The 15,189-nt window shown below is 48.5% G+C and overlaps 1 protein-coding gene across 2 annotated transcripts; it reads right to left on the reverse strand.

The window, feature by feature from the left end:
* Positions 1-1,623: 1,623 nt before the first annotated feature.
* On the reverse strand, positions 1,624-14,131 carry LOC116790193 (2-hydroxyacylsphingosine 1-beta-galactosyltransferase-like). 2 transcript variants are annotated; one of them, XM_032694957.1, is made up of 6 exons: positions 14,041-14,131; positions 6,781-7,625; positions 3,856-3,995; positions 3,611-3,687; positions 3,017-3,236; positions 1,624-2,084 (listed from the first exon to the last, which is right to left on the reverse strand). In XM_032694957.1, exons 2-6 carry the CDS (start codon positions 7,621-7,623, stop codon positions 1,769-1,771), a joined length of 1,596 nt encoding a protein of 531 aa, XP_032550848.1. In that variant the 5' UTR covers positions 7,624-7,625; positions 14,041-14,131; the 3' UTR covers positions 1,624-1,768. The 2 variants fall into 2 exon arrangements, with proteins under 2 accessions (XP_032550848.1, XP_032550849.1); XM_032694958.1 differs by lacking the exon at positions 14,041-14,131 and adding an exon at positions 10,686-10,742.
* Between the last annotated feature and the right edge of the window lie 1,058 nt (positions 14,132-15,189).

Here is a 15,189-nt window from a genome sequence, read left to right on the forward strand (position 1 = left end):
TCTTAGCAGCTCACCTTGCTCTGATCTCCCTCAGTCTCCCAGTAGGGTCAGTTAGACTCCACATCCTCAGCTCACAGGGCATGAAGCCACAAAGGGCTACTACAGAGCAAGACTTAGGGGTTGCTGTGCCTATCACTGACTATTGTCATGCTTGGGCATCTCAGGGGGCAGTAAGAAGCTCCAGGAAGGGCAACTTCTGCCATGAGATAGTTACAGGTCCCAGATAGTCGTAAGTTAGGGCTATGGGCTCTTCTCGTCTGTCTTTGATGGCAAATGAGATCCTTGTCCAAAGTCACCCTCACCACAGCCCCTCTGCACGCTGAGGGCTGGGGAGGGAAGACAGTGCTGCCTGGCCTCCTAGGGGCCCCTGAGTCACAGGTAGGCAGTATCCCAACCTAGAGCATCCCAGGAGCCCAGCCAAACTGCTGTTTCACTGGGTTGCATGTGGTAACACACTTTTTATCCAGAGAGAGAAACACATGCAATAGCAAGCAAGAGCAGAGCCTGGAAACACCGCTGAGGGCAGCCGAGGCAGTGAGGTTACTCTCCAACTTGTGCCAGCACTGCAATGGCCCCAGCTGGGAGCATAGAGCAGAGCCCTTGATCCTCAGCGTGGGGCAATGCCAGTGGGACCATCAGCCAATGCTGTGGGTGGGTTGTGCAACTGCACCCAAGTGTGGGTTTGCCTTAAAAGTCTGGAGTGAGTAAAAACACATTAGGTATCGCACTATACCATGTCCCTAAGTGGGGCAACAGTATGCCTGTTCAGATCAAAATGAGCAAGCTTTTCCCTTTTCTTCAGAAAGACCAGAGTTTTCTACTTCTATATACATGCAGTATGGCCCATATGCCTATGACCAGCTCTCCGAGCTATTGCTGCTCTTCCTGTGGTCCTGGCACTTGCATCTGCTCCAGATTCTTCTCTCATCACAGGTTTAGAGATGCCATGGGCATGGGTGTGTGCCACACACTGGCAGAGGAGGGAAGGCACTGCATGAAAGCCTGTGGAAAGGCCAAAAAATTGCTGATGGAAGTATGCAGAGATGATAGCAGCAGTAATGAGAAGGAAAAAGCACTTTAATCTAGCTTGAACAACTTCCTATTACATATATCACAGGTTTACATTAAACCAAGACCAGAGAACTGCCACACAGGAGAAAGAATATAACTTTATTTTAAAAAATAATAATTTAGCTCAAACAAACAGGATCACAGAGGGTCAATTGAAGCAGGAAGGTATTTACCCACAGAATTTAAAACAGACCAATTTTGCTCTCTTGTAGATGATACTTTCAGTGCCCTTCCTTACCTGTCCACAGCTCTACTTCAGGTCCTCACCTGCACATAAAGGTATCCTGATTCCTGGGGCTCTTAGTAACAAGGCAGAAATGGTGTCTGCCCCTCACGAAATGCTGTTCCCACCTCCAGGGCCTCCATGATCCAAAAAGCCAGAAGAGCAACACCAGCATTTAAACCAATGTGCAATACAAAGGGAACAACTTGCACTCCTCCCTGGAAGTCTACCCATGCCCCATTCCCAGCGTCCTGGCCAAGTGCTCCCACCCACGCCTGAATTCGCCCCCCCGCCCACAGGTGCTGTACACAGAGGTGTGCACACAGGCCTTTGCAATACTCCTCCCTCCCCACTCTCTTCTCATCCAGACCCACGGATCTTTCACCTCTCTCTGTGCCTGCGTGCCATACATTTCTTGGCACAGCAGCAGTTCATTTCACAGTGACAGGATTCGCCCTGGAACACACTGAGCCACTACTGTAGTTTTTTCTCTTCTGTGTAGTGGCCTTTCATGCAATTGCCGTTCTGATACACAGGACTGGCCCCCTTCCTTCTGCACCACACCACAGATTTGTAGACAACAAATCCAGTACCGGCCAGACACAACAAGAGGAGAGCCAAGATGTCCAGGCAGAAGTACTCATATAAGGAGAGGTCGTAGACAGCAGGGCGAAGATAGGGTGCCCCATCGTGACGAAGGATGTACTCCAGCCAATACACTGTCCTATTGAGAGCATGCATCGGTCTGTCCAGGTGCAGAGCCGAGATGAGCTGGGCTGCTTTTCTGTAGCTGCAAGGGAAGAAGACAAGAAGTTAACCTTTTGACAGGAGCTTAATTTCTGAGAGCGATCCGAGATGTCTAGTGATGCTTTCAAGTCCCAAATAATACCTTCGGAGAAGGGAAAATTTCTTCCATTCTTCTTCTGAAAGCCACTCTGATGGCAATTGCTAGCCATGGAAGCACAAGCCAGAGTGTATTTTATTTTGTGTTTTGTTAACAACACAGAGTTCAACTTGCAAGTACCTGTTCAGTGAGTTCATGTGTACTGTACTTTCTGAGGGGAATTTGCACCCAAAACCTCACCCAGCATCAAGTAAAAGTTACACACTTGATGACTGGCCAAATCCTTCAAGGTACCAAGTTGCAACACCTCCTAATAGGTAAGAAATATAAAATATTAAAAAAAAAAATAATCAAGCTCTCAGGCAGCATTTCAAGCACTGGCAGTTGCACGTCCCATTAGAAAATGGGAGCCCTGTGCCACTCTGCTGCAGCAGCTCCAGGAAAGGGCAGAGTATCTGGCTGTCAGAATGAATAGATGGAGCATTACCGGCAGTCCCTTCTGTGTTTCTGCAGAAAGCTGTTTGGACAAGACCAGGGAGACCCCAAGGTGAGGTTGTGATCTCACTTTCCCTGATGACAGGGTGGCATCAAGAGAAGAAGAGGTCTGTGCCCAGCATCTCAGAAAGCTTTCTAAGAACATCACAGTCAGAATCAAACAGGACTAGATCACACTCTCTAACAGCAAATGCTGGAGTATCTCCTCCTGAACTGCCTCTAAGCATTTCGAGGCACTAACACATCTGGCCAGCTGAACAATGCCTGCAACTGTGCTTCGTCCAGAAGCCAGCACAGGCTGTGTAGGGGTCAACACAAAGGCACAACTGGTGTCTAAACACAGTCTGCACCAAGGAAGAGCTTGATGTTTCCAGATGCCTCACCTGGGGTCAGAGATGACTGTGATGACAGCCTGGTAAAGTTCCTCTTCTTTTACTCTGCTCCAGTCCATGAGGATACCCATGCCCTTCGCCTGCACTCTGGTCATGATGTCAAACTGGTCCCCATAGAAAGGAAATCCCACCACTGGCACACCATGATAAATTGCCTCAAATATACCATTCATCCCACAGTGGCTGACGAAGGCTTTCACGTTGGGGTGGCCTGCAGGTAAAAAAACGGCAGCAGGTCAGTGCCTTCCATGTTGAAAGAGGGCTACCAGGGGCTACACATAGTGTTGATGTATGTTTAGGGAAAACCAGGCATGCTGAGCAGAGACGATGCTACCCTTTGGGAACACACCTGGCTTTTGGCAGCCCAAAACTTGCTGAGTAGCGCCTGGAGGAGAAGGGAGATAGGAGCCAAGCAGCTTCAAGCAGGTGTTAGGTGAGGACCATGTTTTGTACAGATCAGACTCCCAAGAAACAACAGACTTAGACCCACAGAGGTGCTATTGTCCTTGTATGCCTCTGCTGTGGTTTGAGCTAAATTCCAGGGATGTTGCTAGCAGCACACACATACACAGAACCCAGCCTTACCTAGCAGGTCATTCTGGGGCAGCCAGCCCATCATCAGGGTATTCTCACCCAGGTTTCTTGGCTTCTGACCAAAGTATCTGTGGGAGGAGACAGAGGAGGGGAAAACAAAGGGAAGAGAAACACACAGAGAACAATAATAAATTCAATCAGATCGAGAGATAGAAAGCAAATTCTATGTTTTGAAGTTAATCACCCCTCAACATTGGTTTTCATCCAACTCAAAAGGAATCCCATTCCCTCCTCACCTCCACACCACCCTTTGTGGGAGGCGAGCAAACGCGCCAGCCATCTTCTCCACCAAATCGCTTGGAAGAGCTCGGATCCCAATGCCAAAGGAGACAACAACTACACCTGCCTCTGCTGCTTCCACCCAGAGACGCAGACCCTGTGGGCAAAACACACACAGCTGCCTTGAAGTCTTGATGGAGAAAGGCCCTTCCCACTCTTGCTTCTGTCAGTAGAAAGCTGTCTATGGAGATGATGAAGCCAAATCCACCTGGAGCACAAAGCTACATGGATTTTCACCAGGCAAGAACTCTAAACTCACTGTGATTTCTGCACCCAGCGAGGTAGAATTTACTTGAGCACCTGCTGATCTTTGGAGCTTCAGGGAGGTATCTAAAACTTGCATTTCATAGCATTACCCCCTGCGTGGGAGGCAACACAATTACCCTTTGACAAAAAAAGTTCTGAAAACATAGGGCACATAGAAAAATCTGAGCAGACAAGGAAATTGGAGTAAAAAGAGGGAGGCTATTTTCCCATCACCACTAAGACTGGAGACCAATATAACAGACAAAACATCACACAGTCAGGAACAACATCTTGCTGGAGATTCCCCACAAACTCTCCAATGTCAAAGGCTCCTGGAGGTGGCAGGTGGCTTTGCTATCTTGCCAGGAGACTTCTACCTATCCTTGATAGCTACTTGCAAGCAGTAGATTTAGTTTTTGATCACTAGGCAGAGAGGTAGCTACAGATCCAGTAAAAACCACAGTTATGTATCCTTCATTTAGAGGCTACCTGTAATGCTACATAAACAGATGTATATCTAGAACAGAGTCTGTACTTTTTGCAACTAAGGCCAAAAGGCAGCAGGGAGAAGAAATCAGCTACCACATCTGCTGTGGAGCAAACACAGACTATTCCCTTTTATGTCAGGCTGGGCTGAGTCTATTTCTCATTATGGATTCTGTCCTGCTTCAGGTTTCCCATGTATCCCAGTCAGCAGCATTTTAGGGAGGTTTAATAAACTCTGTCTTTGAATATGAATACTTCCTTGAAATAAGCATGTAGGAGAACACGAATGGCAAAAAAAAAAATCTTTGTTATTAAAAGAGAAAAATAAAGTGATTAATTCAGAATGTTAATAGCAGACTATAGGTTAGGGGATCATAGTACAGAAGAGTTACAAAGCATATTTTAGTGTTACTCTCTGGTGATATTTTTCCTTTGCTGTATGCTTCAGGGACTCGAGCCTACCTTTGCAGAAATGCTTAAAATGCCCTAAAACAATCCAAGAATCAAAAAGTTTACAACTGAGAGATTTTTGGTTTCCCCATTCTCTTGAGTTTCACATGCTTTGAGAAGTACAACCACTGAAACTGCTACAGAAGAGAAAGTGCTAATTTTACTTTTCTAAATAAAAGTACAATGACTCACAAAACAGATGATTATGTTACCCATTATAATTGGACCTTAACATTTGACTTTCAGAAACAGCATTTAAGTTGCTCGGGAAACACGGCTGACCACCAAACATTCTCACTATCTCTCAAATACATACCTGTATTTCACCATACCCTAGTTAGAAGAACTCAAAAATCATAGTGTTTCAAATAGGAAATAAATACTTTAATTGCATAATGCTCCAGTTCAGATGAGACATTCTTTAAGCTACACCTAGACCTACAGAGGCCCTCTCTTCTGTTGGTTCCTGTAACCTGGACACGGACATGCCTGCCTGCTAGCATGACAGCCACCACCTACTGCGGGGCTCCGGACTTATCTCCATAATTCTTTCCTTAGGCGCCCTAGGATCTGTCCTGGAAGCTGTGAAGCACATGAGTAATGCCCTAGCAAACTACTCCCTTCTTTATAAGGCAGGTATGTACGCAGGCAGATTGGACCAAGCCAATGTTTTGCAAGAGCTGTGACACAGAGCTCTCTGACACAGCTTTGGGAGCACCCTATGTGCCTTTCATTACCTGCATGCCATGCCACATGGGAAAGGCTGATGTGCATACACATCTGGAGAACTTCTTTTCTAAGGCATCTGATCTTACTTTTCCTTTTTAACTGAAAAATATTGGCATCAATTAAAGCTGCCATCAGAGATCCTAACAGGCCTTTAATAATTTGAAAGTTGAAACCCTGTCATCATTTCAGGCCCTTAGTCAGGAAACCAGGACAGCTTCGCTGCTCAAGTTTTATTATCTAGGTTTATTTCCCCCCAGTGTTTGTAAAAGTGGTAAGGCAAAAAGAGGAATGGCAGACAGGTCCTGCTCTGTTCCAACACTGTCTTCAGGTGGAGGCTTTCAGAGCTCATCCCTCTGAATTTATTATTCGCACTAGTGAGGTATAGGCCAGAGAAAGCCTCTGGGATGCCCGAGGAGTTTTCTCTTGGGGCTGAACCTTGAGAAAAAGGGGATGATGCCCCTCAGTTTAGTACACTTTGGGATTCCGCATGGAATTTGATGAGGAAACAAGGACAGCTCTCCCCTATGCGTTCTTACGAGTACAAGCTCAAGGGCAGAAATGCCCTGAGAGAAATAGGATGAAGGAGGAAATTCTGGATTAACATATATCAGTGATGAAGCAAGGAAGATTAACTGTTCTTCCCATTTCCGCTTCAGCATAGGAGCAAACAAACTACTCATAATCAAATCCCAGGAGCAACACTTCCATCTTAGGAATTCCACACACCATTTTACTTGGATGGTGAAGCCAAATCCCACTTCAGAGTGGACAACTTAATTCTACATCCTCTCTGCAGCCAGACAGCCTTCAGTGTTCTCTGTCTCCCTGATGCACCCACAAGCACTGAAACACAGCAGCTTTCCAGCCTCCTGGGACATTAGCACTTTTACAAGGTTCTTCAAAAGAAGATCTGTACTGAGTAACTCCCTCAGCTGATGTGCAATCATAGCTCAAAGCTTTCCTGCACTTACCACTGGAAGGGGCTTTGCAGGCTCAGCGAGGATGCCCCCTGTGAAAATGACATGGGGGAGCGTTGGACGGGGAAAGTCTAACACCACATCATTACACAGGAAGAAAAGACTAGTTCCATGAACAAGGTCCAGCATGGATGTCTTGGGCTCCACCCTATGCTTCTCCATGAGACGTTCAAACTTGGGCAGGATGACCAGCTTTGTAGCCACACGAGTGATCATGTAGACTAGAAGATTCCAAGTCCTACCAAAGAAGCTCATCCTGTCTGTCATCAGGGAATTGAATTCAGGGACATAGGCAATGGGGGAAGTGGCCCCAATCTCTGCTGGGAACCAGAAACCTGTGGAAATCACAGCATATTTGACATGTAGGATGTGAGCCAGGATAAATCCACACATCTCATTGGGGTCCACCAAGAGCAGGTCAAAGCGCTCACACTGGAGTTTCTGCAGAAGGGTAGAGTTTCCCAGCACTAGGTCACAGTTTTCCAGGTACTTCTCCAGAAAGGAAAACATCTCCAGAGAAGTCATCTTCCCTTGAAAGACACGCTTTATCTTCTCCTGCACCCAGTCATCTGCGTTCTCTGTGCTGAAGATGCCCCAGTACCTCTGCACACGGAAGGCAGGCAGATAGGTTTCCATGTCCCGACCTTCATGAAGGAGTAGCACAGGGTCATGGCCCCGATCAGTCAGTGCCTCTGCCACTCGCATGAAGACTCGCAAGTGGCTGTCAAAGACTATGGTGGGCATGATCAGCACCTTGGCACAGTGAGATGGCTCCAGAGTGAATGCAGTCACTAGAAAAAGAGCAGCGGGCCACAGTAGAACCTTCATCATCTTCATCGCTGCAAGGAGAGAAACATGCCATTATGTAGTATGAAATGCTCTGTCCTGCACTTGGGCAACTAACAGCTGTGATTACAGCTGCAAACCAGCAGCTCATTATCTGGGAGAGAAAAGTAGTCTAGAGTTCTTCACTGGGGAACATCCATCCCCATCCACCCTGCCTTCCCCTGAAAAAAAAAAACAAACCCACAAAAAAAAGCCCAACCAACAACTAAAGTTAGATATCCAGGTGTATGAAGAGAGTTTTCCAGAAGACCTCTTCTCTGTGCTCCTAAGACTCAAAAACTAGCAGACTGGCTTGCAGAGAGTTAGAGTGGCTGGAGAAGCTCTGCTGGGTCACAGCACCAGCAGGGACACTTGCTGCTTAGTCCCTGGTTACCGCTACAGAACCAGCTCAGCTGGATTTCATTTCTATTTCTGTCCAGCCAGAACAGCTGGTTCCCTCAGCCCTTGATGTCTGTGCAAACTCTCAGAAAGATCTGCAGAGCTTGATGGGAATGCCGAGAGGTATGCTCTGGCTTTGGCCCTCACATGGCTGGCAAGGCACCCTGCTCAGCACAGACAGGGCAGGAGCAAATCCAGGTCACAGCAGGACCTGGTCAGAGGAACCACAATCTCTGAGAGCACAGCAGGGGTCTGGACAAAGAGCTGCTCCACTGTGGATCAGTCATGGGAGGTTCCAGGGAAAGGGCTGGGAAGAGAAAGCAGGTACCATGATACCCATCCACTGGAAAGAAGCAAACCCAGAAAGCAACCCCAGAGATAACACGCAATACCCGTGGCACACTGACGCCCCTTAGTCACGCTCCTAAAGCTGTCATCCCCTCCTCAGTTTGGTGAAACACCCAGCATTTCTGTTGTGTAAGGGATGTTGCTACATCACTGGAAGCGAACGCGCCTCACCCACACCTAACATTATTTTGGGAGAAGAATTACATGATAATTATTTGGGAATAGTCAGAAGCAGAGTCGTTTTCTGAGGACCCAGTTCAGACACGCTAGGAAGTGGGGGGGGAAGGGGAAGATGTTACAATGGGAACAATTAGAAGTGGATTTTGGATGGCCCCGCACACTAAGCCCTGGGGGGCATGGTAGAGTAGGATTTGGTACAAGATTTTCTGGCACAAGATCAAGCTTCTCCAGGGGTGCTTGATCAATTAAGAGGTGGGAAAGGAAGTCACAGACAAGATCCTGCTAAATACAATCTTCAGACGACCCTCAGCAGCTGGGCTATCTAGGCAAACTAAGCAGTAAAGGTGCAGACATGGGAGAGTAAAAGTGCCCTATTCCTCCTCCATTGCTTTTCTGTCCCATGTGAGGACAGGACATGGGAGAAAGAAACAGCAGCTGCTGATTGGGCCCCTCCCCTGTTTCAGAGGCAACTCTTATTAGTGCTTGGACTCCCACCCTTCCCACCCAGGGTCAACCCTGTGGCTGTGCCTGCAGGAGTGGTAAGAAACATGAGAAACACTAACAAATACCAAGGGGGTGGTTGGACCCACAGAGCAACAGCTCCAGGAGTATGGAGACAAAGGTGATGGGCTGGAGAGAAGAGAGCAAAAGCTCCGCAAGGAAAGATCTGCCCAGCATCCTGCCTCCCTCCCAGTGGGAACAGGCTGGCCTGTGACAAAGTGTTGGTCACAACAGAGCTACAGCCCACAAAACTGGTCCAATTCTTAGCTTACTTGAGAGGCCCAGAGGGAATTTATCTCTCTCAATGCCAGGGAAGGTAATGCATTTGGCTATGACATTGCGCAGCAGATCGAGAGCACGTGCTGCTTCCAGGCAATGAGGGAAGAATGGCAGCCACGTACTCCTGGTCTTCTCAAGGATTGCAGGGAGCTCAGGACAGGAGTGGTATAGGCTTGTCCTGGGGCACCCTGTGGGTCATACACACACATAAGTATGCTGAGAAAAGTAGAAGAGGTTTTATGTGTGGGATAGGGTGTTTTCTCATTGGGCAACAAGTAAAGGTGAAGAAATAGTGCAGGTGAAAGGAATAGTTCTTTAAAGAAAAAAATTGTCACCCATTTTCAGCAAGAACCATGTTCTGCCATGGACCTATGTGCCAGGCATTGCTGTGACCCTCAGCTCAGCCAGGACCCTCTGGGGGGCTACAAAAATCCAAATGTCAATCTCAGCCCTCAGGTCAGGGGCAGATGCTGACACAGCAAGACCTGCAAACTGCTCTTGGCAGCTTCATCCCTTCCAACATCAGGAGGAATCCCTGAAGGTGCTGGCTCAGGAACCTCTTCTCCTTGCCAGGCAACACAGGAGGCTGTAAATCTTCCTAAGTGGCAAGAGGATGCCAGGCTACAGGAAGAGACCTTTTTTCCTACCCCAGCTCAATACCACCAGAGACAATCTCTGCTCTGTCCATGCCCAGAGAGGTATCCCGGCCACAGCTTCAGCCCTAGTGCTGTGCTGGATACACCAGGCACACCCCTGATTTTTAGTGCTCCTGGGATATAATGAAGGCATAGCTACCAGCACAAAAGGCAGTACTCTGCTCTCTGTCCCTTGTTCAGCAGCTAGTCACTGTTACGATCTCAGGTTGATAGTCCCAGACCTAGACAAGGGCTAAATGGCCCAGATGAGGGAAGGCTCAAATTCCACCTGCTCACCTCACTGCTTTACCTTACTGACACTGAACAACAAAACTGCTCCATGAGCTTTGCAGCAGGGTCCTCCAGCAAAGGCAGGTGCTGTGGTGGGTGGTGTGGTCAGTGCAGCACCATCCATAGCACAGAGCACTGGCTCAGCCCAGCTCTCTGGCTATGGGACCTCAGTTGCCTGCACCCACTGCGGGCTGCAGGCAGAAAGTCTTCAACAGAAACCTTCAAAAAATCCGGCATTCTGTGGGGAGGTGAATTCACAACTTGTGCCTTGACAGAGGTGCAAAATCCAAATAAATTACAGATCCTAGACTAGACCTGAGAGCAGAGTAGACAGAACCACCTCCTTATTTGTGATCTGGAAGTCCTGGGCTAATGGCTAAATCACATAAATATTGCAAAAATAACCCTGTAGTAGCAAGGAGAAGGCTTGCAAAGACAGACCCTTCCCTATTTTCGTGAAAACGGTTGGTGGAGCCACACCAACTGGCTGATTTATGCAGAGCAATCCCCCTGACATCACAGTTAACACTGGCAGCCAGAGTCAGGCTTCAAGGGAACTGTCAGAAACGCCCGTGCCACAGAGGCTTTCAGTTTCACCGCTGCAGCACACAGCAGAGCAGAGCAGAGCAGAGCAGAGACCTCAGTAAGAGCAGAACCAGAGCCTGCCGCAGGGGGAAGTGAGACTGCCACTGCGGGCGGCAGCAGCATCCCCCCCTGCTCCGCATACCTGGCTACACTCAGCTGCCGGGAGTTGGCTTTCAAAGCCATAGCAATGTATTGACATCGAAATGGGAGGCAGCAGAAACAGAGCAGAGTGTAGCCCTCTGAAACCTCTTACCGGGCTGAAATTTGCCCCATGATTTTGCCCTGTTTAACATGTTTGACAGATTATGACTTTGGTATTGATGAAAAACTACATCAATTAATTTAAGTGAAATAACCGAACAGCTACAGCTCTAATTTAATTCAGGTGCCTTTTATAAGGTTGAAGTACTAAAACCTCTGACAGCAAGCAGTCTAGGCAGAGAACTCCACAAAGAAAGGGCAATGAATAGGTTCAAGTGCAAGGACTCTGCGGTTTACATCTCTCCCTCTCAACAGTATTTTGTATTACCTTGTTCCTGCCTAGGACCTGGAAGCCCATATCCATGGGGCTGAATTATTTCCCCTCCTGCATCCTACTCTCTATGCAGCTTTTGCCCATAGTAAGAAATGTTTTCACTGCAAACTTCTCAGGAGTTCACAAAGCAGCGGAATTCATTTAAAAGCAAAAACAAGCTTCCCTCAGAAGCTCAAAGCTCTTCCTGGAATAAGATACTAAAGTTTGCCTGTTCTGTTGAGTACGATCAGGAAAAACCAGGACCATCTGCAACCATCAAGTTGATGGCAGCCAACCTAGTTGTGGCTAATTTATGGAAGCCAAGACTCCATGCAAGCAGGCAGGTATGCAGCTCCGAGAGCAGTTTTGTCACTGCAGGAAGATGTTGCACTACAAGCATGAGCTGCCATGGGGAATCTTTAATAAAAACCTAAAAGATACAATACTGTGCAAAGTAAACTTAATAAAGCATAGGTTAAAGCAGAACAGTCTAACCATAAATCATATCCAGCCCAGTGCTTGGTGACTTTCTAGGCTCTTGTTTTGGTTTATCACAGACTCCTGCTTCATCACAGTCACCTGGGTAAATAAAACTAACATTAAAACACTAATATTATCATTATAGTATACTAATATTAGTATTACAGTTTACCAATATTGGTATTAATATTTTAGTATAGAAAAAAATGAGCAAGAAAAAACCCCTCCCCCTCAAATGTAAGCAACCGCTGGCAGGCTACAACCCTGAGTTTTTTAAAATATTGTTTGCACAGAGTGAATAGTGCACAGGTGGTCTGTTCAAAACACCCTACCTTTTTAACATTTTTCTTTCCAAATACTCATGGCAGCCCATTACAAATACAGAGAATGAAGAAAGTCCAGATCCCCAAAGGACCAAAGGGAACAACCACAGCAATGATCAAGTCAGCATCAGAATAATCCATACTTTGCACCACATTGGTGCTACTGCTGCCACAAAACAGCATCAGAAGTGCTCTGGCTCATCTGTTTTGGACAAAGATTGATGTTCCAAATCAGTTCCAAACTTCTGGAACCTTGGACCATTTTCAACATCCTTCCTATCTCTTTAGAGTTATATGGAGAACAGGCAAGGTAGGAATCTGTGGGCTAGCAGGAGGCTGGCATTCCATAGATCACTGCTAGGGAACCGCAGTATTAAAGGCAATACTGGTCCATAACAACTGAGAAAAAAAATAAAGCTCTATATCTCAGCTTGTTGCAGCACTTGAAACTATACACATCTTCAAGAACTTGACCTGGGGAATGGTGTCAAACACCACACATCTGCTTCCCCACTTAGCCTCTCATCATACATTAAATCTGTCTAGGTGGTGAGATTTCCCTCATTCCATATCCAGAGGCTTCCTGTTTGTCTTCTGAAAGGAACAGAGATGGTTTTTGACGCCAGGGTGCCCTGCAATAGCAAGTTCTTCCGGATGACCTTTTCCTCTCACTTGCAACACAGCTGCAAGACCAGCAGCTGATACAACACTGTGCTCCTTGTGAGTGGTCTGAAGTCTGTAGCATGGCAGCACATCAGAACATAATTTGTAATCCCTGGATGCAAGAGACAGAACAGCTTGGGGCCATATCCAAATAGTCAGATGAGCCATAGACCTCAAAGTGAGGGCACATGACAGTGCAGTGCAGTTTTTGGTCTTAAGAAGGAGTTATGTCTGCACAGTCAAGTTGAAGAAGTTCTTCAGATTGCAGAGAAAACTGGAGAGATACAAGTGGACCAAAATTTAGAGAAACAGTAAAGAGAAGGGGGGAGGAAAAGTCTCCCTATTTACTGCCCTTTCATTTCAGCTTCTTTCTGCAGAGAAGGACCATGTTAAAAGAAAAATTATTAAACACCCCAGAAGGTTGTGAAATCTTGTGTAGAAAGCACTGGGGACTGATAAAGTCCTGACAGACAAGTCTGATCACATTTGACAAAGCTATAGGAGAAGCTAGGGGTGAGTCTTATCTTCAATGAAACAATTGACGCCCTCATCTAAAAAAAAAAAAAACAAACCCAACAAAAAAAGCCCACAACCAAAGCTTAGCGATCCTTGGCTCTGAGCACGCCAGAGGAATGAGATCTGCCTGAGCTGCCATAAACAAAGGTTGAAGAGGGATGAATAGGAAGAGGAGGCAGAAAAGGAGAGGGAAGACATTCCTGAGATGTAATCTCCTAAGGGAAGATGAAGCAAGTTACACAAAAGCGCTCTGAACCTGCCAAGGCTCTGGCCCTACGCATTGAAGCAAATGCCTCACTCGCGCCCATCAGCTGCCTCTCTGAAGGGACCCAGCCTGCGCACAGGCGTCCGGGTGAGCCGGGGCCAGGCTGGCAGCCGGGAATTCGGACCGCTTCCCTGTCCTCGTCCCCGGGCAGTGCTCGGGTACCTCTGCCGTCAGCCCGGGAAGGGCAGCCCAGCCCCGCAGCGCTCACCCGGAGCAAGGCTGGCACCCAGCGCCCTCTGCTCACACCGAGCCCCCCGCCCGCACACCGCCGGCCCCGCCGCCCCGCGGGGTGGAAGGGCCCTCCCCGCACGGCGGCGGGGCAGCGCCGCAGCTGCGGGGCCGAGAAGCCGCCCCGGCGGGACGGGGCGAGGAGTAGCGGCCGCAGCTCCTGCCGGGCCGGCTCCTCTCGGGCCGCCCGCCCCGGACCCTCCGCGTGGTGCCGGCACCCACCTGCAGCGAGTCCCGCTGGAGCGCGGCCCGACTGAGAGGCGCGGCGGCGCGGGAAGGGGAGGGAAGGAGAGAGGGATGCAGCCCCCGCCCGCCCGCCTTCCCCTTTCAGGCCGGCGGGCGAGGGCGGGGCCGGGCGGTGCAGCCCCGGCCCACGGGCCGCACCCCGGGCCGAGCAGAGCCGAGCCCGGCGTTGTGGCACGGAGTCAGGGCGAGCAAGGGGCCGGGGACACGGAGACCCGCACCTGCCGCCCCGGCAGCTCGAGCAGGCAGAAGGGCAGCGCCCGTCAGCTGCCACTTGTGCCCCCGGCCAGGCCAGTGCGCCTAAAGGGTGTCAGAGCATCTCTCCAGTGACCTCTCCTGGACACCCCCAGGGCCAGGACCCCCGTGAGAGGAGGGAGACAGGAACACCTTAGTCTGGACAGCAAAAGGGAAATGACGGTGCACAGGGGAATTGCGATGTAAGGGACAGTGTTCCAGGGCACCCATACAGGGACACACCAGATGGGGAAGTCCCGTTGATCCAGTTCCAGCACTAACCCCAGCTGAAACCTCACCAATGTTGCACAGGGAAAAGAAAGTACTCCTCTACCGCAGGACAGCAGCAGAGAGCAGAGATGTAGGTTAAGCCTGCCTAGCAGCTGCAAAATCTTGTGAAAGGAGCAGTTTTTCCCCGGAGTGTCAAGTGCATAACTTTGAGAGTCTCACAGAGCATTTCCCACCCCAGCACTTGTTGCTCTTGCGTAGTCAGGTGCTGATCTCCAACGAGGCTAATGACATTCTCTGCATCCTCTGCTGAAACTTCAGCTAGGGTTACACCTTCTCCTACAACATTATGTTCAAGGTGGAAGGCTGTGGCAAAGACCATTGGTTACAGAGCAACTGAGTGCCTGATGGACCTGGTGATTCATCCCAAATCTTTCCACAGAGGTACAGCACAAGGAGCAAAATCGAGCATTACAGCACTCAAGATCTCCACAAGGCCCTACCTATTAGCATGTTTCTTTTCCTTGCATACACGATCACAGAGGAGGAAGAAATCTACGAGGTTACAGAAATTACTTATTTTAACCTGGTATATACAGGAGTTTTCAGTTATGCCTATTCTTTCTTATTCCATATGCTGGTGCTTCTTATAAGGCCAGCTGCCAT

This window comes from Chiroxiphia lanceolata, chromosome 8, assembly GCF_009829145.1.
Source record: "Chiroxiphia lanceolata isolate bChiLan1 chromosome 8, bChiLan1.pri, whole genome shotgun sequence".
NCBI classification, from domain to species: Eukaryota; Metazoa; Chordata; class Aves; order Passeriformes; family Pipridae; genus Chiroxiphia; species Chiroxiphia lanceolata.

What these genes read in the sequence shown, in the direction of transcription:
- LOC116790193 (XM_032694957.1), bottom strand. Translation starts at nt 7,623, where the DNA reads ATGAAGATGATGAAGGTTCTACTGTGGCCCGCTGCTCTTTTTCTAGTG. An exon ending in CTGCAAAGCCCCTTCCAGTG is followed by an intron (nt 3,996 to 6,780) that starts GTAAGTGCAGGA and finishes TTTTGCCCACAG; the next exon opens with GGTCTGCGTCTCTGGGTGGA. An exon ending in CCACAAAGGGTGGTGTGGAG is followed by an intron (nt 3,688 to 3,855) that starts GTGAGGAGGGAA and finishes CTCCTCCCACAG; the next exon opens with ATACTTTGGTCAGAAGCCAA.